Source organism: Takifugu rubripes, chromosome 18, assembly GCF_901000725.2.
Source record: "Takifugu rubripes chromosome 18, fTakRub1.2, whole genome shotgun sequence".
NCBI classification, from domain to species: Eukaryota; Metazoa; Chordata; class Actinopteri; order Tetraodontiformes; family Tetraodontidae; genus Takifugu; species Takifugu rubripes.
Window position 1 is genome coordinate 5,108,273 of NC_042302.1, and position 27,468 is coordinate 5,135,740.

Genomic DNA, 27,468 nt, shown 5'->3' on the forward strand with positions numbered 1-27,468 from the left:
ATCTGTTGACAGTCCAGGGTGCCTTTCCGACAACAACCATACTAATCCAAGGCTCAGGCACCTTATTTATTCTTTTCCCAAACCCTCTTATTCCTCTGACAATAAATGCCACAAAGGTGCAACCGTTTCATAAGCCCCAGCCCTCTGAGGATGACACCAGCTGGTGTTTACTTCAATATAAAACCAGCCACACATCTTCACACTAGCCAGTCTTTGAATCGACTGAGAAATTTAATGTTTTCCGAGCTCCTCTGTTCACTAGGAGCTGATGACAAGCAGCAAAATCAAACGGCATAAGGTTTATGTGATTGTGGCAGCACTGTTATTAAATTTAGCATCCTCCACAAGCCAAACTCGGTGCTGCGACAAAGTTTTATACGTTTCAAACCTAGTATTGGGGCTGTTTTCCCCACATTTATGGTGGGATAACGTGTAGACACATACAAAGTACCAACGTGACTGGGAGATTATAGGGGCAAGACCGCTACGTGTCACTCCCCTGTGGCTGGCTTTAAACGGCCCAGAGAGGGGACGATCTGTCCGTCCAGTCGGTGGAAATCATTTGCAGACTTGATTAACGCCATGTGAATTACTCGAAGACTTTTAAAGCAGGAGTGATCGGAAAGTTTTGAGAAGTAACTACGACAAAATAGTGAACTGAATGGAAAGCCATGATCCAAGTTTTTAAACACACTGTACAATCGAATCTGGGGGACACGCTCTCAATTAAGTAGAAATCGGCCCTAAAAATTATGAACTTTCTGCATTATAATACTTTAATTACCAGCAATTTACTAGCTGTTAGCTAGCCTTTAGCTGGGAAAATAAACATCTGTTCACGTTGCAGATAACAAAGTATTAAAAAACGCTTCTCCGCCAACTACGATCTTAGCACATCTAAATCAGATGATCGTGCTGGACGTTATACTTTTGGTCGGTCTTTTAAGTTACTTACACATAATCTTGGAAAACTAGCACTTTAGCAAACATGTGCTAACGTCAGATGGGTTCATCTCACTGGCAGGTTAGCCAATGTAGTAGCAAACCAGCTCATTTTAGGTAGGCAAAATATTACTGACATTTGTTTTGTAAATGATGTCAACATCAGCACTGACCAGACAAATCCATATGCACCGAAGTGTAAGTTTACCTAAGTTCTATGACAGCTAAAACTACTTAGCACTCAGTAACGCTAGTTAGCCTGTGGCTAGGCAAGCTAATTAGCTGTATGCCTACAATCACGTAGTGAGCTCACATATTCACATGTTGGGGTACTTACCATTTTTACGATTCCCCTTTGCAGAGGACCAGTCGGAGCAGGAGCTCCCTGAGATGATGCCGATACAGATGCCATGTCCAAAGGTTGGAGACAAAACGCCGCTAAGGGGTGACCAGTTAAGGGAGATGGGGCTCTGAAGTCAGCGACTGTTCTACTGAAAGCCAAGAGAAAAAGGCTGAGCACTGATCAACACACACGTTATCCCGGAAACATACAGTGCCATGCAAGACGCACGCGTCAAGATTACTTCCGGGTCTGGACAAAGGAATGAATGGAGACGAGTGGAGAGCTGTGCGCGCGCGCAGGCGGATTCAAAGAAGTTCTTCCGGTGCAAGAGCTGCGACACGTCAGCATACCGTTAACCCGAGGAGGGCTCCGGTGGTGCCTTCAGGTGTATCCGGAATATTAAAGTTTGATCCGAAAACATGTCCTGAACGACTTTAACAATAAAATAACATCTCTACTAAAAAAAGTTGTTGCAGCAACAATAGCAGTAATGTTAAAAACACAAAACAGTAAATCCATGCGTTGCTTTTTGGATTGAAACTGTCTAAAATATTCGTGATGTCCTGTTTTATCGCTTGAAAAGGCAAATGTTTAGATTGTTAATAAGATAATGTAATAGGTTCTTCACAGGTCGTCGACAACTTTGAGCTGCTATTAGAGTTGCATGACTCACTCATGTATTCTTCTCTTCGTAAATGGTGTAAAAACCTATTTTCCCATATTAAACCTTGGATAAGACGTAGATTATCCAGGAAAATCAGTCTGGAGGATGAGCCACTGATACCGCCGTGCTATATTCTGACTTTAAACTGCAAGAGGTTGGCACTCATCATTGTGTTGTTTAATTATTAGGGCAGTCGCTTGTATATATTATGTTGTACTTCCGTTGCAGTTTACCTTGTGTAATCATTTTTATATTTTGGTCCAATAAATACAATTTTGAGTGTGCAGGACTTGTTCATATTTTTCATGCTACTCATAAACTCTTTATTTAATCAAGGTTTCAGGGGTCATTTGGGGGCAGGAGGGGACAAAAATCAAAAGACAAAAGACAAAAATCAAAAGTTTTGTGAGGTATAATGTTATAAATAAAAATAAAACGATTTGATATTCAGTTTTATAGTTTGATATATAGAATATAATGCATGCGGGACTTGGGCTCAAGCAGGCTCTTGTTCAGCTGTATCAATGTCGGCTAAAGTGTTCACATTTGGAAAGGGTCCTATATCTAAACAGTCTTCCCTGCGTAATTGCACAGCAGGAATACACAAACTCGGATTTTCTCTCCAAATCCCATAGTTATAGAGGCATTTCCTTCGCTTCATATTGCATAGTTCTTCTGGCCGACGCGCATGTTGAACCAGCAAACACGGGCAAGAATCGAGCATTGAACATCCAAAAAGTTCAGGGGGAAAAAAAGTGGAAACTCTAAAACGTCTTTCTGGTCGTTTGTTTTATGTAATGTTACCTGATGAATGTCATTTTCGTAAGTACATAATTGTGCATATATTGCGCACTCGTTCAAAATCCCTTCCATTTGGATGAAATGAAGGTTGATAAGTAAATGATCTGCACACAATATTACAGAAATTAGTTACTGGTGTTTAAATTATAAAATAAAGATTTATTCAGGGACACTAACCTCCTTCTCAAGGCAATAACTGAACGGTGAAATAGAGGAGTTGTAATGTCACTGCGTCCTGCGCTCCGCCGCGTAATAACGATTGAATTTATCCTCACAGAAGCATCAAACAAGTAAATCAGCAGAGCCAGAAACAAATCATCTGTATCTACGGACTACAAAGACCACCTAATCATTAAAACAGAGAGGGAATCAACAACACGGACCCCGCGTACGTCCAAACAGAATGGAAACTATGCTAAACGGGCCACTGCTCAGTTGCGCACAAAGGCACCGGAGTGCGCTTTGGAGAGCTTTTGGCGGCTCTTTTACGCGGGCGATTTCTTCACATTTATCGGCGCTCAAAGACGCAGCAAAAGGAAGAAACACGCGCTTAACAGTCACGAAAAACACACGAAAGGTCTTAGGGAAATGCACTTCAATTCTGCTGCCCATTTCTGTCTCTTAAACTCGCGTTTCCTCCACCGGGTCCGTGGTGAATATTTACGCAGCGCGCAGACGTGGTGCGGTCTGAATAACACAACTTAAACACTCTAATCAATCTGCTTTGGCACACACTGTCCGTGCTATGAAGTGCTATAAATCAAGGTGCACATCAGCTCCCCTGTAATAAACAAGAAGGCCGCCCTTGTCTGTCCTTTGTCTCGGTTGGCAAGGCGACAATGGTGTCCAAAAATGGCCGCCCTCTATCAAACCTGGCTGACTGTACACAGTGAGTGTTGTTGTCCTCTAACTCGTGGTTAATGTATAATTTGGGCCATATGGCTTTATAAATCTGAGCCTTTATTTCGGTGGCACTTCGATCTGTGTGGACCCAACTAATGATATTCAATTAGTCATTAAACAGCCCCAAAGACGAGGCTTGTGTGGATTTTCACATGGGCTAATATTTGCTCGTCAAATATTTCCCTTTGAAACGTTTACAGCGCATTTTTATCTGCTGGCTGCCCAAGGAACATCTGTGAGGGTTATTTTTACCTGCCTCTTGTGGATAAACCCGGTCCCCCATGTTGGCCCTCTCCTCGAGTCCGCAGACGAGTCTATTTGTTCACGTTTTGAAAGAAAATGTAATAAAGACAAACCGGCTCGATGGATTTATGATTTATCAAAAGCACTTTACCATATGGCCGTCGTCATCGGCCAGTTTCCAAATGTTTGTTTTATGAAAGGAGGCCGGGGATCCTCTTAATCCGAGCCTCTCATCCTGGGTAGAGGATGCGCTGGTCACGTGACCACGGAGGGCACCTAAAGGATGAGAGACAGGAAAAATCGGTGTCAATCATTTGCTTCCTATGAGAGACGGGAAAAGCTTTGACTTTTATTTTTTTTAATGTTTTTAATGCATCACAGCAGAGGTTAATCGTTGCGCCGCACGTTGGAGTGAGACCTGAGGCCGCTGCGCAAAGAGGAGAGAAGAGAAACCCCTGGGGCAAAAACGTGCTCAGCCAAATCACAGAAACATTGAAATAAATCCATAACTATCAAAACTCGACATGGCAAACAACAGGAAACGGATACAATCTTGAGGCAGTGGCTCACTGACGTGTGACAGTTGTGTTTAAGCATCGCCAGAGTCCAGACTGGGATGTAGCCGGAGAAACCTACAACAGTATTTGACTAATAAATTATATTATCAGTTTTTTAAACTTTTTAAATGTTGTAAACAGGCTACCTGAAACTAAAAACTAGTCCCTTAAATCCTGGAAAGAAAACTGTTTTCTGGTTTTTACGTCATCCGTGGCATTTGTGCGGCCCGGACCCGCCCCTGCGGGACCCATCGGAGATTTATAATGTCCACATCTACTTCTGGGCAATATTGACATTTCAGGTAACAGACGCCACGTCATGTTGAGGTCCGCGGCCCTATAAATCCATGCCGACGGCCGCCGTCCCCCCTCTTTTCCACTGGCCGCCCAGACGCGGAGCCACCTGCGCAAGTCTGCTCTCACCGCGGGCGTCCGTCATTCGCGTTTTCCTCCCGCATCATTTCACCTTGGAGCCTGGAGGCAAGCAGAGATGTTCGAAACAAACGGTGATCTGACAAGTAAAAGTTAACGTTTAACAAATTTCAAACTGCATCTGTATAGTTTTAGGTGCGCTGCGTCAGTCCAGGTGCGCATTACGCACACCTGAGGGCGAAAATACAAGTTATGTTTGCCAGTTCTTCCTGGATATTAGGGACATTTACACGCTCTAAAACTACTTTTTCTTGTGTCAAGTTGGTGGAAGTGTCAACCAGCTTGGAGGCACGTTTCTGAACGGCCGACCGCTTCCTGTTTCCAAGAGGAGGAAAATGATCGAACTGGCGTCAGAGGGAGTCCGTCCGAGCCAGATCTCCAGGATGCTGAGAGTACGCGTTCACATTTACCACTCACGTTTGGTTTTCGGTGACGAAATGTGTTCGAGGTCAGTGAACGTGGAGCAATCGCGCGTTTCAGGTGTCTAACGGGTGCGTCAGCAAGATCCTGAGCCGCTACCGCCGCACGGGGCTGCTGGTACCCAAGACCATCGGAGGGAGCCGGCCTCGGCTCCTCACCCCTGGGGTCATCTCCACAATAGTCCGATGCAAAAGAGAGAACCCGAGCATCTTTGCGTGGGAGATCCGCAAGCTGCTGGCCGCCACGCGGCCGTGCAAGGCCTCCAAAGTGCCCAGCGTAGGTGACGGGGAAATTCAAACCTTGAAACCGGAGGAGAAAACACTTCTGCAACTCACGATGGCTCTTTTTGCGCCTCCTCCTTCTCAAGGTGTCGTCTATAAACAGGATCTTGAGGAAGCTTCATTTGGATCACGGGCCGACGTGCTTGGAGTTCGGTGAGCGCGGCGTGGCGGAGCAGGGTGAGTACAGGCGGAGAGGACTCCATCGCGCGGAGAGGAAATACATCTGATCCGCGTCACGTGTGCAGATCACCGGATTCCTGAAGAGATCGGCCGCAGAAATCTGCTGGAGGCGGCGGGTGGCAACAGAGACGCGCGGCACCGGAACCGAACCACCTTCAGCCGGGAGCAGAGCGCGGCGCTTGAACAAGGTTCGCGTCAATAAACTGTTTCAAAGCAGATGGAAACCATCTCGGAGCTGACAGATCACCTAGAAACACCCCTCTGTCGCCCCCAATCAGAGTTTTCTCACAGCCACTACGCAGACACCTACACCAGGGAGAAGCTGGCAGCCCAGATCCGACTCCCGGAGGACACCATCAAGGTACCGTGAACCTCTTTCAGCACCGTCGGAGATGGTTGTTGGTTCGTCTGCTGACGACTCTGCGTCCTGTGAAGGTCTGGTTTTCAAACAGACGCGCTAAATGGAGGAGGGAAGCCAAGCTGAAGAGCAACCAAAGTAAGTGTTTTGAATCCCACCTGAGCTCCGGCGGCAGTCAGAGGAGAGGGGACGTGCCAACACCTCCACTCACACCTGAGTGTTATGTGACAATCTGTGTACGTGCACTCCACCGGCAGGCCTTCAGGAGGAGAGAGGAGCTCCAGGAGACGGCTGCTATTCTCAACAGGTGAGGCTGCACTCTCGGCAAAGGCAGCAAAGTCGCCGTGATGTCACATCTGAGCAGCTGGTTTTCCTAAATCATAGTAAATAATATCACACGCAGCTTTAATGAGTGAAATTCTACCCTGGTTGATCCTCTGTCTGTTGACTTGAAGGCTTCGAGAGCGTCGAGACTCGGCTGTGAAGCGTTTGAAGCCGTCCTGGACCACAGGGAGCTGCCAACTGGCTACCTGTTTCTAAAAGAAACTGGTAAGATTGATAAGGTATCGGAGGGGTTTAACAGAACCTGAGAGCAGGCCAGGACACGATGGTAAGAGGGTCAAATGGTTTTATTTACAGGGGGGGACAACACAAGGAAGACAAAGGCAGCCCTCCTGGGCTGCAGAGAACTGGGGAACAGAGGCAAACCCACCACACTCTGGCAACGGAAACCGGTCCAACACTCTGGCACTGATAGGCAGAAGCACCCTCCTTCAGTAGGCGGCAGGATGTAATTTGCCTGCAGTGCCAGCTGCAGCCAATTGAGCTCAACATCGCCCCCTGTAGGACAAAACAGGCACAACCCTGGACCCCAACAAAGATGTTGCAGAACGATGGTTTCTGTTGTAGTTTGTTGAGGGGTTTTATTCTAGGCCTTTATTCGAGTCTATGTAAACGGCTCCCTCTGCTGGATAAGACGAGAATTACTCACAAATATTTCACAAAACATATTTTTAAAGGTCTTCCTTGGTTATCTAATCTATTGCCTTAATGACCCTCCTAGACATTTGTTTAAAACCTCTGTTTTAGTGTGTGCATTGAAAAATAACAGGTTTTGTCTGTTACCTTGTTATTTTAGGGAACAACACTTGGGACTTAAGTCGTTATTTTTCCATTGGCGAATGTGATTAGTCTTTACAAAACTCCTATTTATTGATATATCTGTTCACATGTCCTGCAGCTAATATAATGTCATTCTCTCACTCTGATTCCAGGTGTGGGGCACTCTGAGACTTTGGCATCCTTCTCGTTTCCCTCCTCGTTCCTGAACCCGTCTCCCGGCGCCGTGACCCAGTCCGTGACCCAGAAAGCCATGGCGGAACTCTACAGAGACGGCTTCGCTCTCCCCACAGGGGCCTATCAAGCAGGTGCCAGGACAGCCCTCTCTCTGGCATCGAAACCTGCGAGAGGAGAACACCTGGGGAGTCAGTGCTGGAACCAACAGGGGATTTCTGTTTCCTGGAGCCATTTAAACCCTGATGAGGGATTCCTGTTTTCCCAGCAGTCATGGGAGTTGTCCCAACACTGAACCTGCCGCTGCAGCTTTATTTTAGGGTCAAACGTCTGAAGACTTGAGTCCAAGCCTGCAGGGACGAGCTGAGACCAGAAGAGGGCGACAGATTACTGATTTTGAACATACTCCTTTTTTTTGCCTTCCGAAAGTGAAGTTTTTTCTCTTCCATTTGCATCACTTGCCCTGAAAAACGATGACAAAAAGCTCTCAATCACACTGAAACCACATCAATCCAAATCACTCAATCGCAGGTATATTTTCAGGATTTGGACTGGACTTCCCCCACAGTTTATCTTGGCTATGTCACGGATCATTTCAGTTTGCCACCATGACTATGTTGTGTTTCGCATTTTTTGGTTTGCTGCTTGTTTTAGTGTCCACAGAGGATCTTTTTTTCCCCCCCTCAAGATTTCTCTGCAGATCGGGAAAAAGTAGGGCATCAGAAAGTCCAATCCGATATCTGCTCCTCTCGGTATCGGCTTTTACGGCTGGAACGGGACGGAGGCTTCGAGTTCCTTCAGATCCCTTTAGTGCCGCGCAGAGATGGTCGGGCTTTGAGGGAAAATGACATCCCCACATGACAGTTTGTGATCTCCGCCGCAGATGTGAATCTTCCAGAAGCCTTTAAAACAGCTTTAGCTTCACGCCAGAAATGAGAATTTCAACCTCGGGCTGCTTTTATTTGTCATTTTATGCTACTCGTTTTCTGCTCGGATGCCTTTCACAGGAGAAAACCGCACGTGTGAGCTCTCAGCGTGTACGTGGTAATGATTTACTGTAAAACTGCTTTAAAACCATACCGGATAAGATGGTTTGAAAGCAGATCGGTGACCTTTTTGTTGGAAAGCTGAGTATTTTCCCATTAGCTGCATAGCATGTACGGTGGTCCAGCTAACTATCAACCGTTTGACACAAAACTAATCTTACATTTGGAGATCTCTGCATATCTAATCTCACATTGAGCAACCAAGCACTCGGGTGTGCTGTTCTTATCTTGTCATTTAAGTATGAGACTTCCAGTTTTGATCCAATTTTCCCTCCCCACCAGACATTTTAGTTTCCCCCTTTAGCACAAACCCTTAGCCACTTCAGAGGGGTTATCGTGCAGTCGGATTTGCGTCGGCCTGTGATGCAAAAAAGCCAAAAAGCGGGTAATCGTTCAAAATAAACCCCTTCAGGGTTGGAAAAAACCTAGCAGGGAATGAAACAGAAGTCTGAGGTGGATTTCAACTTGTTTATTAAAATAGTAATAATGCAAAATGGCTACAGGAATCACAAAATCCTCAGATACACAACGCTTGAACAAAAATAGCAGCCCGCTAAGAGTTTGCACAAACACGAAGGGACGGACCGTGAAATGAAAATACTTACAAAGCTGTCATTAACCGAGGGCCCCGGGCTATTTACATCATGGTAAAATTAAATAAGAGACACGAGGGGACAGGAAACTGATCTGCGAACGAGATTATGACAGATTTGGCTTCGCTAAAACTCACATTGTTCCTTTTGTTCCATGCCGGTGGGTGTAGCAACATGTGACATTCATGCCAATGCTCCTAGTTTTTAATTTAAAGTGTTTGTTTTCTTTTAAAGGAATTCATGTGCCGCCTTGCAAAAACGGTTTGCGGCTTCATCTGATAGCATTAGGCTCCTACTGTATCATTAGCATGTTCTATTGGTGTTTATTATTACTATTATTGGTCTATTGCTTCTACTTATCTTGAATAAATGAGTACCGCTGTTTGTGTCCGAAAATTAGATAAAACATGGAGTCATTGTCCTTTTTGCGTCACACGTGTAAAACACACGTGACCACGAGTCAAACATCTCGCAGTGAAATCTGGAAATAAATAACCGCTATTCTATTCACTCGCTACCACTCGAAGGTTTAAAAAAAAGAAAAGAAGCCAGTCTGACCAAAAATACTCCAGATCTATAAGACCTATAACATGTGAGAGCACAGCAGAAACAGCAGCTATATACATAAAGAGTCACTTTCCATGAAATAAAAAAGTATAAAATATCCTACTGACCACACACAGCCCACCAGGGGCCAAAGTTCCCTCCAAACTGGAGACCAAATAGCCATGTTATATTTGGCATGGCTCTTCTCTCGCTCATGCTACAAATATTAGCACAAGATTTAGAGCATTTTTGCTCAGTCCTACTTAGAGACCCACCACAGGGGAAGAGTTACAGCTAACTGGGGAGAACGTAGTCCAGCTACCGGACAGAGTCCGAAGCACGGTTTTGCATTTTTGTTTGAGTTTCGGCCTAATTTTGGACTTTACCTGAAACAAACCAAATGGAAAAATCAGTTAAATTCTACGATGGTTTGCTCCCCCTGCTGGCTGGGAGGACTGAAGAATTGTACCAAAATAGGGTTGAAATGACCACGTTGCAACCGTCACTAATTCACGTCAAACACTGATGTGAACCAAGCAAGAGTCGACAAAAGCAACAGGAAAAAAAAGCTTTTTGATGAAAGAAATTTCAATTTGGGTGGGACAGATTTTGCTCCTAATACCACGGGGAGGGGGGATGGGGTTTGGGTCGGGTCGGGTCGTAGGGGGTTTTCTTTAAAATGATCACAAGAAGGGCTCGGGGTCTGCCTTTAGGTGTTTTTAAGCAACTGTAAAGTTCACGAGGGCATTATTTTTGTTATTTAAAATGAAAATAAAATGTCGGGAAAAAAAAAATGTTCTGCAGTCAGGCAACATATTCAGAAAAGAAGAAAGACGAATAGGTGACCCAGAGCACTGGGCCGAGTCCATTTTCAAGTAAATTCCAGGAGATAATACTCTTTCTTGGCTTCAGAAACTCTGAACATGTCAAAAAACAATTAGCAAGCCGTCCGCGTGCCAGGAACGCTGGAGGTGAGACCGACATTCGACTTGACAACCGAAATGTCTTCATTTGCAAAGTGGAAGAACAGATTCCGTTTGTTGTATCCAGCCTTCAATCACTCCACCGCTCTACGTCCTCGTTCTCACAAATTCGAGCGCAAAATCCCAAAATGGCCACTTTCCATAAGGCGATTTTCCCCACTTGTCCCTCGTGGATCGAGCTGGAGAAGTTTTTGGAATTTTCTTGGCCTGCTCGCCGCCTCTCCTTGCGGTCAAGTCCTTCACAGTTACGTTTTCACAGCACGCCGTCAGTTTGTCTCCGCGTTGGGGTAAAGTTTGAACACTTTGTATATCCACTCCGAGTAGAAGGCGACGTTCACGAAGAGCGCCGGCTGCGACGAGGCGCACTTGGTCCGCTGGATGCTCACGCCGACGATGACTTTGCGCTCGTGCTCCTGGCAAACCAACGGACCGCCGTTGTCTTTCTGGGGGAAGAGCGGAGAGAATGACACCTCAGAGAGAAAAGGCCATTTGGGTTACGAGGATTCTCGGGGACCCTTACGTCGCACACGCCTTCCCCTCTCTTGCCGCCAGCGCATATCCTGCTCTCCCCGGCATCCCCTTTGATTTGCGAGCACATGTCATTGTTGACCATCGGCATGGTGACGGCGTTCAGGGTCTCCTCGTATCCTGTATCTGAACGAAGAGACGCGGGGGTTAAACGCTGCCAGTGCCCTCCGAATAAATGCTAAAACGGACTCATCGGTGAAAGAAAGCAGTACTTTTGGTTTCCCCCCATCCGTACATGGTGCAGTTGGTGCCCTCGGTGATGTGGCAGTCTTTTACCGGGAGGTGAATGGTGGACGCGCCTTCAGAAACAGGGGCGGGGCTACATCGGACAAAAAAAAGAGAATCACATGCAGTTCCTTATGATCCGCTGTAAGCTGGACGGTGCTAGCAGAGTCAGCTGTGTGTGAGTACTGTCGGGGGGGCTTAAAAGGGACCAGAGTTCTCTTCCTTGGATAGTCTTCTTCTTTTGGGGAATTGGGGAAGCTCATCCGGACTCTGATACGGACCGAACAAACAAACTCTGGTCTCAATTCGCTAGCAGCAAAGCCGATCCGCTTATGGTGCTAATGAAAACGGACAATTCAACTTTCTAAAGTGAAGTCTGAAAACAAACCAAGGGGGGGAACTTTTTCCAGCCCAATCAAACCGAGTCTCCAAGACTCTCCTGGCAGTTTAGCTTACCAGCTTACCTTGTGTGTCTCGCTCCCCCTGTAACCTACCCTGCTGATTTTATTGGTACTATTGACAGGCGTTGGGTAGCTTATTTACCCCTAAGGAAAGCCACCTTGACACTGTTATTATTGACAAATCATGTAAAAATGATGCTACAGGACTCAAATAGTTGACGCAGCTAGCAAAATCCAGCGCAAGCAACCCACAGGAGAGGTACGCCGGGCTGTTCCGACCTGCACTGTATCAAACTGGACCGAATGGTAAAACCTTTGTGTTTACTTACTGAACCAGTTTTAGCAAAATCAGGTTGGATCCTTCCGGGCCGCAAATGAGGCGGGAAATGCGCAGCCTCGGGTGGAGCCAGGATTCGTTAAGGTGGCGCAGACCAACCTGCACGCTGTACTCCCTGAGATCTGGAACACTAATAACCGCAGGGACACAGATTCAAAACTCATGTTAGCGGTATCCTCATTACAAATACCTCACTTTTGTTAGCTTTAGCATTAGTTAAAAAGGTGACTCACAAACAGCGTGGCTACTTCAGCTGTAGCCACGCTGTTTGTGTGCGACCTGCTTTGTGTTGGCCGACCGCAGAAGTTAAACAGATCTGCGGGGAGGATCAGTAAACAGGATACATCTTGTGTCTTCATTTTAAACAGTTTTTCAGGAATGGCAGCGAGAAGGAAAGAAGAGTTTCAAGAAATAAACAGGAGAGTGACTCAGCTAATATTAGAGCATTAGGGAGCTATTTCAAGGGCTTTACCAGGAAGAGAAGCACTGCTGGTCCGTCAAAACCCAGTCCTCTCTGATCAAGGAGCCCCCACACACGTGCACGTCCCTGGAGCAAAATTTCACCTTTAGGGTTAAACCGCAAATGAGGGCTTTATAGGAACAACAATAAATAACTTACGCTCTTTGGATGCTAACAACCCAGCTGCCATCTGTACCCAGCACTCGGTGTCCTCCGACAATCCTGGTGTTAATGTGCACAAAGCACGATATCTTGGGGCGAGTCGCATCTAAGCACGGAGATGCATTTAGGGTAATTACAGTCCATTTTAATGAAAAAAGGGACAAAAAAAGTCCAACACTCACTGTAAATCTGAGGAGCCGCTGTCGCAGATGCACCTGATACAAGTAAAGGAACACACAGGTAAGAAAAGACCGTCCATCCACGGTGCACGCCAACACCCCCGAAACACGACACCACGCTAAATCTCCGCGTCGAATCATCGGCGAGGGCTGCGATGGTGAGCAACCTCGTCAAATAAATTAGCTCAAGGCCCCAAAGACTTCACGGAGGATGTGTTTTACATTACGGGAATCATTGGGCGGCCATTTGATAGAGGCTTCCACAGATGCCAGATTAAAAGCAGCCAAAGAAAACGTTGGGTCCATCTTAGCTGGAGAGTGCGTTTTATCAGATGATGTGACGGCAGCCAAAAAAAGCCCTGCATCTGTTTGCTGTTTGAATATTCTGCCAATGGGAAACAACAGCTCACACACACAAAAAAACCCCTGACAATATTTTACCGAGCTCGCGCATGCTACTGTAAATATAGTTAGTCATATGCTAACATCTTTTTATGTATAACAAGTGTCAGTCAAAGCACAGCTGGGATTAACCATAATGTAGCTAAACCTCCTTTTTATGTTGGCAGCAACTTCTGTGGTTGCCTGTATTCTATATGAAGGCTGACATGTCAAAGACGATCTGCCAGGGTGGTTTAGTGTCCTCCAAAAGATCTACAGCTCTGAGAAATATCTCAATCATCGCCAACATACCTCTAAATGTGGTGAAGGAACACACAGGAAGTCTGTAAAATGTAAAACCTCGCTCAGGGAGGGGGGGGATATTCGGCATATGGTGGCGATGTGAGATACACAGAACAATCGGATAGGAATGGGGGGATCAGAAAAGCTGCCAGGCTCATCACCTGAGGAGCCCTGAAATGGAAAACCCCAAAGAATGAGGCAACGGGCTGTAAATATGGTCCGCTGCCAGAAAAGTTTGGTCCAGCGGTGCTCCTTAGAGGAGGAAAGGGGCTTTAAACAAAGTCTTTAGATAAATATTCGCCGCAAGAATGATATTTAACAAGATTTTTATGCAGATTATTCATTTTTGTGCACAGGACACTGCTAGCATGACGACCAATTTTGGCCCTAATTCTCAGAACTCTCGATGGTCTGCGAGTGCCTCCACATGTGTACACACCACATGTGTACTGTACACACTCATGTATCAACTGCATTTTTGTTGGCAACGGGAGAAGTGCTGTTTTGAGAAATGCAACAAAAAGAGGGATCGTGTTCTAAACAAGAAAGCCGACGAAAAACGGCCCTCTCGCTAAAGCCGAGCTCAATTCGAAACACATTCGGAATTGTCTCTCCTTCTCTACGCTGCTCACGTAAAATCTATGAAAGGAGGGAAAGAGGCAATGTAGGATTTTATACGTCGGGAACGCATTTGTGCTGGCTGAGATGGGACGGTTGAAGTCATTCCCGGGTCTTTGGCAACAGCAGGTTAGCCCAGTCTGAATAATATGCATTAGAGCTAGCCTGATGCTAAAACTGTAGCAGGATCTCCCCTGGGGTATGACTAAATTTCATTTTCTTGTTTGTGGAGTGCAAATTGGATTCATAAAAATTTTGATTCCATGCGTTAAGAAGTTGTCTTTGGCTCTTAAAGGTTAGCATTAACATCCAATTTATAAGAAAGGACCACGAGATGCATCTGAAAGGGTTCGTGAAGTACTCACAGTGCTTCAGTTTGCAGTAGTCCCACACCAGAAGGTTATTTGGAGTGGTGTAACACCATGGCCCGTGTTTGTCCCTGTCCGGGTTCCGACAGTAGTTTTGCTCCAGCCCTACGTGGGATTCAGTAGAGTGAGAATCCCAACTGTAAAACACACAAATGCAGATTCTCATGTCACGCCTAAAGATTCCGACCGTGGATTTTCTATAGTGCGATGAATTTGGTGCATTCAGTTACCCCTAGAAGGAAAGAAACCCGTCTCACGGGAGAAAGAAAGTATGTTCTCTGGGTGTTACGTAGGCTCGGGACCAGCGGGAATGGGTTGGTTCTGATCCATATTTGTGGAATTCACATCTAATTTTGTGAGTCTGAACATGCTAAAATGATAATAATGAGAGATGGGCAACAATTTGTCAAGGGGAGGAGATAATTCTTCTTCCCAGGAGAATGTTAAACAAGCTGTAGCTCACAGCAGTTTTTCCTGGGATGACCCTTGACCTTGAGCAGAGTAGACTCGCTGGCTGCACTCTATGTGAGGGAGCTGATTGGCTTTGATCTGCCTTTCTCAGAAAGCACTTCCTGGGGCCAGGGGTCAGCTCTGGAACATGTCCATCTGTCTGTGCCATTTTGGCTTTTAGAATTCCCGTAAATTAAGTAATTCCAACAGCTCGATTTGAGCGTGAAGCAACAACACTCGAGTGGGGAATGTTTCCCTCTGGACGGGTCGCTCAAAGAGCACCCCAGGGTGTTCCTCTTGTCCCTTACAGACGAATAACAATCGGGCCGGGTATTGACCCCTGAGGATCCCCCGATTTCCTCTCGCTGTTTGTTTTCACTGCTTAGTTTTGTTCCTGTGAAAGGGGTTTTCACAAAGAAGCTAGCTAGCTGTCAACAAAGACTCAACAACCATGTAGAAAAGATTGCCATCTCCTCAAGGAACATCTCCCAGGTGCCAAGATAAGTATTTGCAGAATAAATGACATCATTACCGGTTTATGTGATGCGACCAGTCAGCACAGGGAATCCCAGATCTTGTTGTAGATAAAGAGCCCCTGTATGACTCTCCACTGTCTTCATAACACTCTGAAAAGGAAAAGAAAAAGAAGTTACACCCAATCAGCATTTAAAAGCTGCAAACTGAACATGAGTTCAGCGCTGGCAGCTGATTCTCGTGATGGAATAAGAGTCACGTTCAGGATTCTGACTTGACTTACGACTCTGTGTCAGGGGTTCAATCTGTAGCTCTCAATCCTATTAGGAAAATGAAACGGCGCAATTTCTGCCCTTAAACACAAATGTCGCCGCTCCATCAACAAACAAATGCGCCACGGTTTGACATGTGTGGTCTCGTCTCCGTAAACGTAAAACAGGGAAACATGGGGAATGACAGGCAGCGCCGGTTGCCAAAGTTCTTGTTCTTCCATGAAATGGAATTCACTCGTCAGCGCGCTGCCAAGCGGCCAAGTCCGACGGGAGCAATAACGAGAGCGTCGATGTAACTCGGCTCTTCACGAAAAAAAAAAACGACGACATAGCGCTTGGAGAATTTTGCGGGTTTGTAATTCGATCGCATTTCTTCAGGAACGTTTGTCCATCTTCAAAGTTGCATATTTGCTGCTAGAATTTTTTTTTATTTTTTATTTTTTTCTTAGCGGGAGCTGGAAATGGAGAGAAACTGCTTTGCTTGCTAGCTGGCCAAGATAATATGATTGTTGAGCATCCTAATTTTGCACATTGAGACTTGTTTAATGACAAAATGATCTCATCCCCCATTATGAACCGTGGCATCAAAATTTCCTCCACATAATAAGACTGGAATGAACAAGAAATAAAAACATGTTTTATTCACACCTGTATGTATCTTATTCAATAGAGAGTAAAATGGCTCCTTTATGGCGTACAACCTTATATCCCGCTATAGGTTTACAGAAAGTTACCTATTGTTTGTGTGTCCACAGCGTCACACCTGGGGATGTTGGTGCAGTTGGCTCTCCTCTGATTAGGGTCTGTGGTAAAGCACCATGGGTATTCTGCTCCATCGGGGTTACGGCAGTAGTTCTCTCTGAGGTCCCTGAAACAAACGCACCAGCTACAATTTAAATGACGATGCTGACGACTGCGCTCTCCGCACCAGAGGTTCACTCTGGCAGTCCAACAGTCAGACGCGCAAAATGTATAAATAACCTCTTTGACAGGGCCAAGGCAGCGGAATTCACGCCAAGAGGCCACGAAACAAACATGACTCACTTGCATTTGTAGCTGTTTGGAAGAAAGGAGTGGTTATGGGGAAACTGGGAGTCCCAGCGCTGACAGGTCACGCCCTCCGGGGTGACGTTCATGGTGCCTCGGTAATCCGTCCCCTTCCCCTGGAAACAGGACATTGTCACGTTGACCTCAGCGTCCTCGTGCCTCGGGTCGGAGTCTAGGGGGAAACGAAGACATCAGATTGGATTTCTGCACATCAGAAAGGGAGAGCGCATTAACGAGAGCGAGGGAGGGAGGGAGAACAAGAAGGGAGGAATTAATCCCCTGAAGAATGTGTCATGTTTAACCTAGAGACAGATGATCAAAATCAGTAGTTCCCCCGGGTCTGCGATGGAAAACCTGTGTTCATAACATCGCTTCCACACGTTCTTCCAAGTAGGGAGCTCCGACAAGACGCAACGATGAACAATCCGAGTCCTGAATACGTCCCTGGGCCCAACATGAAACTAATTTCCCCCCCGCCACTCCCAAGCTTGGGACCTTGTTTATTTCAGCCAAGTTATGACACCCAACTGGGGGCAACTTTATCCAGCAGAAAAACTATTCCAAACATGTTGGGGTGGAATTCTGCTTCTCAGCACTTCAGGGACCGCAGCAGAGGGGAGCGAGTTCTCCCCTCTGGATTTCTGTCTCTGTTTCTTTAGCCTTTGACAAATGAGATGGTAGGAGATGGAGGAGGGAAGGGGAATGTTTTGAAGCAGAAATGAGAAGGCGGGTGGAAAAGAGGGATTCTTTGGCTTGATGTAATGCATGCCAGTGTCTGTGTGCGCTGCGCAGTACAGGTCAGTGGTTTTTATCTTTCAGAGGGCAGATGCACACATCTGGACAAATGCAGATCCTCCACCCTCGCTGTAAATCATATCATGTTCTGCAAAGTACATGTGCGTATGTGTCTGAGGGAGACAAAGAGAGATGCTGAGAGTGTTTCGGGGCGCGCATGTGGGAATATTTCATGGTGCTTTCAAAGGCAGAGCTGAGCAAACTCTCCAATGGCAGATCCTCCTTTTGACATCCATTCTTTTCTGTTTCCTTTTGTCTTTTGTATTAGATACGAAGGGGAAAGTTATCTAAACCACAACTCTGTCAAACACGATTTAGCCGCGGTAACGCTAGATTGTTTGTGCGCTCGGCGCACAGCACGCCTAAAAAAGCTAACGCAGAGTTCCATGTGAGAGACATCAGGTCTGCTGCTAATTATTTCGACTATTCAGGATATGAACCATTTGTATTGTCCATAAAAAAACACAACGTCAAGGGTTTTGTTCTGGTTCGACATTTTCTTTTGATGCATATTTTCTTCTTCTCTGAAGAGCACATGTGAGATGTCCACTCATGTATAAGAATGCCTCGCATGCACCACAATGTGTTGAAAGTAAAAATCTTGAAACCAACAGCCTTCGCCATGACGTCGACCTGTCGCGATCCATCGTAGATCTACGACGGGGATTAGCGTCGGTCTTCCAATAATTAGTTCCTCGTTTGTGCTGATGCCAGAAGGTTTGTAGAACAAAGCGGGAAAAATCTGCCATGAGTTTTCAATTAGATTGAGATCCAGTGACTGTCAAGGTCGTATCATGTGCATCGCATCATCTCCAAGACATTTGTTTATGCTCGTTTGGCATTTGCGGTCGTTAAACTCGTCTTTTCCATCATTGTTTTGTCACAGTTTTCATCTATGAAACCCTCTGAAAGGAATGTGACACATTTTTAGAAAACATAACCTGTCTCATAAAACTTAATTTTAAATGCGGTCCGTGAGTTGTCTTAACTAAACGTGGAGCCCACCCCCCCACCTCCCTTCACCCACCCACCCACACACACACACACACACACACACACACACCTCCAGCTACAAACAACCTATTTATTTTCCTTGTTAAGATAAATTTGAACCCAACCGCCACATGAAAGACTCAGTTTCATAAACAAAGGCTTATGAGGCTCCGCGGGGAAGGGGGGGAAGGGGGGGGGCTGTTTTTGCTCAAGCAACTCCACACCTACAGCGAAACGAAAAAGTTGTGTATAAATCTTGGCCGTCTAGCCAAACCGCAATCCGAAAGAACCAAAGCACAGCTCAACAGAGCAACAGACGGAAAGGTGAAACGTAGCAGGTATTTTCCAAAGTGCCATAATTGGAGTTCGGTTCACCTTTCTCTGATCTGACGAAGGTGGAGAGCGTTTGCAGTTGGCCCTTACCACACACTGTGATGTTGCAGTACTCCCATGCTGTTGCGGGATCCATGGTGTAGCACCAGGGACGCAGGCGATTATCTGGGTTTCTGCAGTAGTTGTCCTTCAAGTCCTTGCCCCGATACCTTGGATGGAAAGGATGGAAATGCTGTAAAATCCTGAATTTATGTATATGTTTCAGCTTAAACAGGGTTGGAGCTCACTTTTTGGGCTGGAAAGGGTGTTTGTGCGGCCTTGCAGAGTCCCATCTCTGGCACTCTTTGCCACTCTCTGTATGATCCACTTTCCCCCGGTAGTCCTCGCCGTTACACACCATACAGACATCTATCATGTAGGAAAACCTTAAAGTTAGAGGAACAAATATTAATCCCCTTATTATTTGGCCCTCATTCGAAGGCTCTTACCTTCAGAGCACTGAGGTATGCCGCACTCTTCGGCCCTTACGTTGGGGTCTGTAGTGTAGCACCATGGACCACCGGGGTCGTTGTTGGGATTCCGGCAGAAGTTCTCCCTCAGGTCTTGCGCTGGGTACCTATCAGGATAAAACCTACAGGAGAGCAGGCAAACATTATTGAGAGTGTTAACTGACACCGCAGGCAGTATAAATAAATTTCCGGGAATACTTGCACAGTTGGCTGCTCGGGGTGTGTATACAGTAACATAGGCAAATAAATTCAAGGGACTTCAGCATAAAGATCCAGGCTGCACTGAGAAATGCATGTGATTATGGCATGACTGGGTTACTTTGTAACTCCCAGCTTGACCGGTCACACACACCTTTTGTAGGGTAAATACGTCAATACCTTTCTTGTCTCTAGGATTCCACGTATTCCTCGTTCCCCTTACTGATTCCTACTGAATCTTCGCCCGCTCAAGGGTGAAAAGGCCAGACTGTGTCACACCAGAGTAACCACCAACAGCACAGTACGATACTATGAACCACTGGAAGTAGCCCAAGCGGTCCTGCGGCTGGCAAGAAATCGGACCAGTCCAGTACCAGCCCAAACAGATGTGATGTAATGTTTGGGAGCGGCCTCCGTGCAAAGGGGATGATGCGTGAAATTCATCTTCTGTCAGGGGAGGATGATGAAAAGCTGGTAGTCAGCACCCTCTGATCCATGCTGACCACATTGTCCCACCCACCCACCCAGGCAGGCGGGTGGAGGGAAGACAGGAAACACAGCGTGCCCTTGCATATATAAGACGCCAGGTGACTGATTTAACTAAGCAGGACAGCGTCAGCAAAAAGAAGTCCTGTGTTTAATTAATGGTGTAGAAAGAGAAGCAGGAAACGAACCACCCTCCCTTCAGCAGCTTGTCCGTGCACTAACCCAGACAATGACCCTTTTTTTTTCGCAGGCAGTCAGCTCCGCTCTCCCCACCAGGCCCTGGGACTTACGCGAGGCTTCTGCTCTAATGTAGATCATCATTCAAACTAGAACTAGAATAAATCTCTGGGATCTAACTTAGAGCGAAGGAGAAGGCCTTCAGCTAGACATCATAGTCCCACCTAGAGAAAATACAACCGTGTTAATAGCAAAGTTTCACTTATAGTCAAAATCCTGGCTCCACTTCAATGGAGCGCAGCGCCAAGTGCCAGAACTCACATCTGGTGCACGTAACTCACAAGCGCAGTACATTTCGATTGCAGTACAGTATCCTAAATTCACAAACTGAATAACAAGTTTGCTCGCTATACATCTGGTGAGAATCCACAAACAGTCATGGCATGGGAGCAAGTCAGCCATAATGATGTTGCGCTAACAGATGTTGGCCAGTTATTAATCTCCTTGCCAAAATCCGTTCCCATCAGAGCAGGCAGACACTGCGCACACATGCTACGCCGCCTCGGCCGACAAATCTTATCGCTGGGGTTTTGGACACGGCTGAAGATGAAATCTAGACCTGTAGTAACTGCAGCGAAAGCGGGCGGTGACGTAACGAGCGTGGCAGGGCTTCAGCGCCAAAGCATCCAAGCGAAAAAGCGCTCCAAGATCAGTGAGCGAATTGTCAATCAGAGGGGAAAAAACAATCTCTCCAAGTGATTTTTCATTTCTGAAGCATGGTGTGACAGGAAACATCTGAAATCTGTTGATCTGGAACGGATCTACATACCTGAACCTCTGAGGCACTCAAAGACAGGACTTTATTGTTTTCTTCTTAAGCTAACTGGCGCCACTGACAGGTACTTCTCTAGCAGTAATTACCAGATAGGCTAAAGTTGGGCTAGCACATCAGCATGCTGCTGTTTAGCTTAGAAATTCAGATATCAAACTGTCTGGAGTTGGACTTTAAAATACATCTAGAATGACATTAATGCTAACTTCATTCACGATAGTGCTTCTAAATCATTCTATATTAATTAGCAAATGTTGGAATCAAAGTAACCATGTAAGAAGTGTCGATCTCGCGTCTCAGCAGAAGCTTCAGAGTCATGAGTCTGCGGCAGTGTAAGCTGAAAAACTTATGTTATTAACATTATTATATGTTATTATTGATGTGAACAGAAATGTTCCATTCTGTTTCATTCTTCACAGTTGGCCAGACATTAGTGCACCCTGCTTTCAGACCCTTTGGGCCAAACACTAAATATAGACAACAGGTGGAAGTCCCATTCCTGGGAGGGAACCTCCTGAGAAATCACCCCCTGGTCCATGGTGATCGGTCAAGCATGAAAATAATAGTTACCTGGAACTCAAATGGTCCGTGGTTCATTACAGCGGTAATTCTCACACAGCGGGACGGTCCCATGTTTGCTAACCCCACAGTGGCACTAAATCTCCCTGAAGTACAGCCCCCTTTAACCACTCGGATGTAAAAAGCTGCTGACAAGCTGGGGCGATGCTGTGGGACGTTACGTTCACCATCTGGGACGAGGATCAGAGCCGTGTGTCACATAAACAATGACAAAGTATGGCTGGTGCTAAGGGCTACTTGTGGAGGGGAAACCCTGGCCATGGTTTTTAATTCGGGGGTGTTATTGAACAAGTGTTTTTGAACTCTTGTTAGGGTCGGGATGGCGAAAATGTTTTGTAACTAATGACGCACGCTAACGAGGCACTGGCACAGATCTTTTGCCACCGACAGAAAATATCTTTGAAATGCACCTGGTGGCTCCACAGACAGGAAATCCTCGCATGTGTTGAATGAAATCTGATTTAGCTAAACGTTTGCCCATCTCCGTGCCTTCCTCTAACCCCTGAGGTGCAAGGGGATGATCTGAGCCCCAATAAATCAGCTACTGGGGCCTGGTCAATATCAGAGGGGCGGAGAGGGAGCATCCAGGGAGGTGGTGGAAGACCGAAGATTAGAGGAACGGGCTTCTGAAGGCTGCTGGTTTAGATCGAAAGGCGCACGGAAAGCGAATGATTAACACCTTTGGTTTCTCGCCGAGCATCACGCAAGGAAGCCGCAGCAGCTTTTCTCATTAGTGGCCATAAAGATGTGCTCCTTTTATCAAGGTCCCTGATTAAAAAGGAGGACTCACGTGTGCTCGTTGATGTTATTATCTGCCCAGGCTTGGCACGTAATGTTTGACTTGGTCCATGACCGCCTCCCTCTGTAGTTGTCCTTGGTGCCGATGATACACTCCCGTATATAATCTAAGAAAGGTCATAAAAACATGAGAAAACATCCATTCATGTTCTCACTTTCACATTAGCGCTCCCTGTGTACCTGCCGTGTGCCAATGTAAACAGTCTAAAGTCAATTAAAGGTTGATTTGCGCTCTCCGAATCGACCACCTGGAATACATTTATCCATGTTTGGTCAATAAGACATTTTTACTGCATGCGTTTTAGTATGTCCCAGCCTGCGTGTTGCTCTCAAAACAGACAACTCCCCAAAGTTCATTAAATGTCACCGGGGGGAGTTTCCATAACTTTGGCAATAAATTCTAGAGTGCTAGATTCCACAGGCCGCGGTGGAGAAAATCCTTTAGCATTCCCGCTATAAACAATAACTTTTTTTTGTTTACCATTTAGCTCGCTACTTGTTTATCCATGCAACTCTCCCCGGCCGAGTGATTTAACAGCAGGAGAGCAAGGGGCATTTATTATGTCAAGAGAAATACCAAACACCCTGAACACTAGAGGCTAACTGAAACTACCCCCAACCCACGCCCGGCCGCGTCTGCACCTGAGCCGGTGGAACCCCAACCCTGACAGAGTGTACCTTTTTTTTCATACAAGGTGAAGTTGACGTTGGGCTGCCTCTGCGCGCCATGGGTGAAACGGTCAAAGGGAAGCAAGTGGCATTTCCTGTTGTGCCGCTGAAAGTTGAAAGCCCTGCGTATAGACCAGGGAAGTCATTGAGAGATGACCCAACGATAAACAGCGAAAATATGTAAATACTGTCAATGCAGAGGAGGGGAGAGACGAGGCAGCGCTCCAGGTTTTTGAGGTATTCTAACAGAAAACAAACAGCGTGTGTTGCGTTCACCTGCAGTTGAAGTTCTTCTTGACCTTCTTGCATTTGCGGGCGCAGTGTTCCTGCGACCGGCTGGTCCATACAAGAGGGGACTGAGGGCAGTCTGCGCAAACCAGCACGTGGTTGTCGGACTTTTCGTACCTCTGTAGCGACTGATGGCTCTTTCTGCCGGGACCTAGAAGAACGAGGACAGAGGATACCAATTTTGGGTTGTGGCTATTTCTCTCAATCACGCGACCGGCCTCTAACATCGGCCGTATTTGCTGATTCAACCCTTTGACCCTCTTCCAATTTACCAGCAAAAGCAATTCAGCGGCTAGAAAATTGGCCAAATTTTACTGATTTTGACTGCCCCGCAACTGGAGCTTTAGCACCTTTGTCTGGGTCCAGCTTTAGCCTGCGACCAGTCAACCCACTGCTTCTTCTTGTTGCCATGCAACTACAGACTTTCCTTTCACTTTCACGACTCTTCTACATCTACATCAAGAAAGGAATCATCAGTGGCCTCCATGGATTTACCAGACCCACCACCCGTTGTTGCTCCCCTGACTCATCTGTTTTACACCAGTATGTGGGTCAGATACCAATATTAGCGGGGATTAAATATTTGGAAACATCACATTAGCACAGCAGAAAACAGAAGCGCGAGGGTCCTGGCCTGGAAGAGGCGGAGCAAAGGCGAAAACATTTCTGTTGTTTGTTAAGATTACGCAAAAAACCTGCAGAGAGTTCACCAAACTCAGTGGGGAGGGTGGAGGAGGAGGGAAACTGGCTGCGTAAGAGTCCAATAAATTTTAAGGGGGTGGATCCAGAAATTGCAAAGCTATGGGTGCCGTTTTTGTTTGATTTGTATCTGTCAGTGAAAGCAGCCCTCGGCTAGCGCCATTGCTATGTATGCGATCACGCCGCCCGGGCCTTCCCCGACGATCTGCCACACCGTCGAGCCCTCTCCGAAAACCCTGCTGTCCCGCAGATGTTGAGAGGGCACGCTTTCAGGTTGGGCTACAGCCTAGCCAGGCTCGGCTGAAGCGAGCGCACGAGCCTGCAGCGCTGTAGGTGCGAGGAAAGTGGGGTTTTTTTTTGGGGGGGGGGGGGTTCAGGGATCAAAGAACAGAAATGCCCCGGAAAACTCCAGAGAGAGCTGAAGAGTGGGTGCGCAGGCGTGAACAGAGCCAAGAGAACAGAATGATGTCCGTCCAGCAGACTGATGCGCTCCAGTGCCTCAGTCAGAGATTTAGAGCTCGTGAAAGTCTATCTTGAATTTTACTGCTTTCAAGAAGGGCCAAAAGCAGCTTTCCCCCCCCCCCTTAAAATTTTTTAATACATCATGTTATTTGTTATGCTTCATTTTTTGCGATATGTGGATATTTTATGGACACCGGTGATTCATGCGGGGATAAGTTTCAGCAACACTTTCATGACTCCTCAACAGTCACGAAGGACCCGATCGAGTTTGTGTCCTTTTCCGCCAAAACCGAAACTTCGAGGTGACTCATCATCTCGATCTCAGCAAAGTTTTTAGATACACGTTCTATGAATAGCCTCTGAAAGCACGCTAGCATGTGGGAAATGTAAAGCTGATGCTGGCGGAGGGCCATTACCTCCGAAAAGGCACATCAGAAGAGGAATTCTGTCGCCGCATGGAGGCATGTAACGTACATGATCCCAGCGGGTTCAGAAGCAGGACAGAACCATATTTTAAGGCCAAATCCTTTGTGATACAAATAAGACGGCCCAACCTTTCGGGAGAAGGGCACTCTGCTGTAACTCATGTTTCTGCAGTTCGAATTTAGCCGCGATAATTTTCCAACTATAACCAAGTGTGAGAAAACTCAGAGTAAAATCGCACGCTACCGAGTTACAGCCGCACGCTGCCGAGCCAAGATCTGACACAGGACGTCCTGCGTCTACTTAAGATATTGTAAACTGTGCGGCGTTTAGAGGCTCCTCGTGGATGATTTCTTTTTCTTTTTTTTGAAGGGGGGGGGGTGTTATTAATGTTCGGCCTCCACCGGACCACATCTGGCACTCATCACATGTGTTGTTCCAGCCCTGATGTCTGGCCGGGCCGCTCAATTAGATTTCACTCGGTCTCTTCCTCTCCGAGCAGCCGGACTCAGCCGCTATCTCCAGATATCCCACACGCTTCATCATATAGGTGGACTTTGCTGTGTATTTGACGGGCGGCGGTTAGATGTAATGAGGAGTGGCAGCGGCGGCGCGCGGGGACAGGTGGGGTCCCCGGTTCAGCTCGGAGAAGAAGGCAAAGGTGAAGAACCGACACCGACACCAAACTCCTGAGCGAAGTGTCAGCTGGTATTGAAAAAAATGGCTGTCAGAAATGAGTCACTTTTAATCATGATTGTGGTATCTTTTGTGTGTGTGTGTGTGTCTGTCTGCGGGGGGGGGGGGGGGGTTAGGAACTGATGGTGTGTATCAGGCACAACAGGAAAGTAGCAGGTTAAAGGTTTGCCTCTGATTTAAGCAAACGTTACATCTACCTTAGAATGTGGAGCTGGGCTCAGCAGCCAGATGTTGGGCCCCCCTACCCCCCCCCCCCCCCCCCCCCCCCAACCCCACACCTCTCTCTCACACATACGGGCTCACACACCCTGTTTTTATCTCTACCCAGATCGACGCACATACAGCACACACCAAGGTTCACGTTATTACTTTCCCTGACTCCGGGCGGTCAGAGGTCAGGGTGTGCAACCACCTCAACCCACCCTCCACCCCACACTGGGGGTCCTCGCTACCCCTCCCGGAGGCGGTAACAATGGGTTCAGTGCCTCACTCCATGACATGTCATGACACCGTGTAACCAGATAATCTGCAGCCCTGGATGGGGTTCAAGTGGCTGGTGGCTGTGCGCCCCCGCCCCCCCACCGTGGGGTTCTGCTGCGACAGGCCGGGAGGGACGGGGGTGCCGCCGGCCCAGCTGATACATTAGTGTCTCTGCTGGAGTCATTTTCGATCCAGAACGCGTCAGGAGGGTGTGCGTCATTGGCACAGGTCTGTCACCCTGTCACCGCGGGCGATTCAGAGAGAAGGTGCGGAGAAACGTTCAAAACACGGCACTAAACCACCGTTTTGATGACGTTGATCCACGTCCTGCTGGGCGATCAGGGTCAGGGTACACCGAGAGACCTCCAGCCTCTGCCTGATTCCTGCAGGCGCTTCTGAGGAGCTGCTCGACTGCGTCAATCAAAGTTTGTTTGCGCCACATACGCGAACGCTGGGCGAGAGGCTCTCCTTGATTTACAAGTTTTAGCCTTGGGAGTTTTACAGAAGTCAATATATTTATCAGTTAACACTCCATGACAGGACTTGCATGCTGGTTCCTGCGAATTCAATCAGCGGCGCTAAATAAAATTAAGCACATTTAGAGATGCAACTGCAGATTTTTTAAATATGCATACATAGAATAGGCCCTGGCGTTGATAAAACAACTTTAATTGTAACTTTATTTGATACTTTTCTTTCTCTGTCAATTGCCACAGTTGTGCCCAGATGACACTAAAACGTTGTAATTAATCAAATCGGGCATCCCGGCTCTTACCTGAGTCTACTGTAGTGACCACAACGCACAACAAAGCCTGGTAAATCCATACGTTTGTCCTCATGGTTCAGAAGCTGGGATCACTTTAGTCCGGCTTGGATGAGCGACAAACCCGGTGGTTTGTGTGAAGTCCAGCTCAGCTTCCTCACACAGATGCCGCCGCTCCAACAAGTCCTCGGTTCAACCCCCCTCTCTGCTCCAAGTTTGCGCTCCTCTCTGCCAGCGGCTGTCCTCACCTCGCAGTCAAGCCTTTCAGATTTAGAGGCGACCTCGACTTCCTCCTGCTACTTTCAAAATAAGAGCGGATGTGACTCACAACCCTTCGACTCCACAGATCTGCACATTTCATACCTCAAATAATCTCCGAGCAGCAAAAGCCGGATCCAGCTGGTGCCCGCATGGATCCCTCCACTGACTCTTGCGACGCCCAGGTGCTACTAATCCACGTCTTAAAGTAGTGCCAACAAATGCAATTATCTCTCATAG

General features: G+C 46.9%; 3 protein-coding genes and 1 long non-coding RNA gene across 8 annotated transcripts in view; 1 reads left to right on the plus strand and 3 right to left on the minus strand.

Moving 5' to 3' along the window:
* Nucleotides 1–1,430, minus strand: part of snd1 (staphylococcal nuclease and tudor domain containing 1) — an 88,874-nt gene extending 87,444 nt beyond the window's left edge. Inside the window, 1 exon segment of the mRNA NM_001032733.1 lies at nucleotides 1,280–1,430. Coding sequence (NP_001027905.1) covers nucleotides 1,280–1,354 — 75 coding nt within the window. The 5' untranslated portion in view covers nucleotides 1,355–1,430.
* A 2,484-nt stretch (nucleotides 1,431–3,914) lies between these two features.
* LOC115246682 (uncharacterized) lies at nucleotides 3,915–6,848 on the minus strand. 3 transcript variants are annotated; one of them, XR_003885775.1, is made up of 5 exons: nucleotides 6,837–6,848; nucleotides 6,283–6,654; nucleotides 6,077–6,203; nucleotides 4,048–4,172; nucleotides 3,915–3,967 (listed from the first exon to the last, which is right to left on the minus strand). It is a non-coding gene; the product is annotated as an uncharacterized lncRNA (long non-coding RNA). The 3 variants fall into 3 exon arrangements; XR_003885774.1 differs by lacking the exon at nucleotides 6,837–6,848 and having other exon boundaries at nucleotides 6,283–6,753; XR_003885776.1 differs by lacking the exons at nucleotides 3,915–3,967; nucleotides 4,048–4,172; nucleotides 6,837–6,848 and adding an exon at nucleotides 4,254–4,927 and having other exon boundaries at nucleotides 6,283–6,753.
* Nucleotides 4,848–8,801, plus strand: pax4 (paired box 4). Of its 2 annotated transcripts, none has more exons than XM_029825769.1 (10): nucleotides 4,848–4,959; nucleotides 5,147–5,277; nucleotides 5,366–5,581; nucleotides 5,673–5,763; nucleotides 5,832–5,954; nucleotides 6,045–6,127; nucleotides 6,202–6,262; nucleotides 6,382–6,431; nucleotides 6,580–6,673; nucleotides 7,399–8,801. In XM_029825769.1, exons 1-10 carry the CDS (start codon nucleotides 4,944–4,946, stop codon nucleotides 7,710–7,712), a joined length of 1,179 nt encoding a protein of 392 aa, XP_029681629.1. In that variant the 5' UTR covers nucleotides 4,848–4,943; the 3' UTR covers nucleotides 7,713–8,801. The 2 variants fall into 2 exon arrangements, with proteins under 2 accessions (XP_029681629.1, XP_029681630.1); XM_029825770.1 differs by having other exon boundaries at nucleotides 6,580–6,687; nucleotides 7,399–7,560.
* Nucleotides 8,802–8,917: 116 nt separating this feature from the next.
* hgfa (hepatocyte growth factor a) lies at nucleotides 8,918–27,207 on the minus strand. 2 transcript variants are annotated; one of them, XM_011613344.2, is made up of 18 exons: nucleotides 26,983–27,207; nucleotides 23,436–23,598; nucleotides 23,169–23,281; nucleotides 22,483–22,597; nucleotides 19,400–19,542; nucleotides 19,199–19,319; nucleotides 19,002–19,120; nucleotides 16,788–16,962; nucleotides 16,478–16,611; nucleotides 15,530–15,623; nucleotides 14,545–14,684; nucleotides 12,881–12,913; nucleotides 12,696–12,804; nucleotides 12,549–12,623; nucleotides 12,069–12,206; nucleotides 11,326–11,432; nucleotides 11,106–11,239; nucleotides 8,918–11,028 (listed from the first exon to the last, which is right to left on the minus strand). In XM_011613344.2, exons 1-18 carry the CDS (start codon nucleotides 27,044–27,046, stop codon nucleotides 10,852–10,854), a joined length of 2,154 nt encoding a protein of 717 aa, XP_011611646.1. In that variant the 5' UTR covers nucleotides 27,047–27,207; the 3' UTR covers nucleotides 8,918–10,851. The 2 variants fall into 2 exon arrangements, with proteins under 2 accessions (XP_011611646.1, XP_029681628.1); XM_029825768.1 differs by having other exon boundaries at nucleotides 16,478–16,629.
* Nucleotides 27,208–27,468: the final 261 nt, after the last annotated feature.

Bases quoted from the DNA above. Each gene is read 5' to 3' on its own strand.
- pax4 (XM_029825769.1), top strand. The intron at 5,582-5,672 runs GTAGGTGACGGG...CTCCTTCTCAAG, and splicing joins AGGCCTCCAAAGTGCCCAGC to GTGTCGTCTATAAACAGGAT. The intron at 5,955-6,044 runs GTTCGCGTCAAT...GCCCCCAATCAG, and splicing joins GAGCGCGGCGCTTGAACAAG to AGTTTTCTCACAGCCACTAC.
- hgfa (XM_029825768.1), bottom strand. From the start codon at position 27,046: ATGAGGACAAACGTATGGATTTACCAGGCTTTGTTGTGCGTTGTGGTC. The intron at 15,624-16,477 runs GTAACTTTCTGT...TTTCCTTTTCAG, and splicing joins TGTGGACACACAAACAATAG to AGTGTTATGAAGACAGTGGA. The intron at 12,914-14,544 runs GTGAGTACTTCA...TACTTGTATCAG, and splicing joins CTACTGCAAACTGAAGCACT to GTGCATCTGCGACAGCGGCT.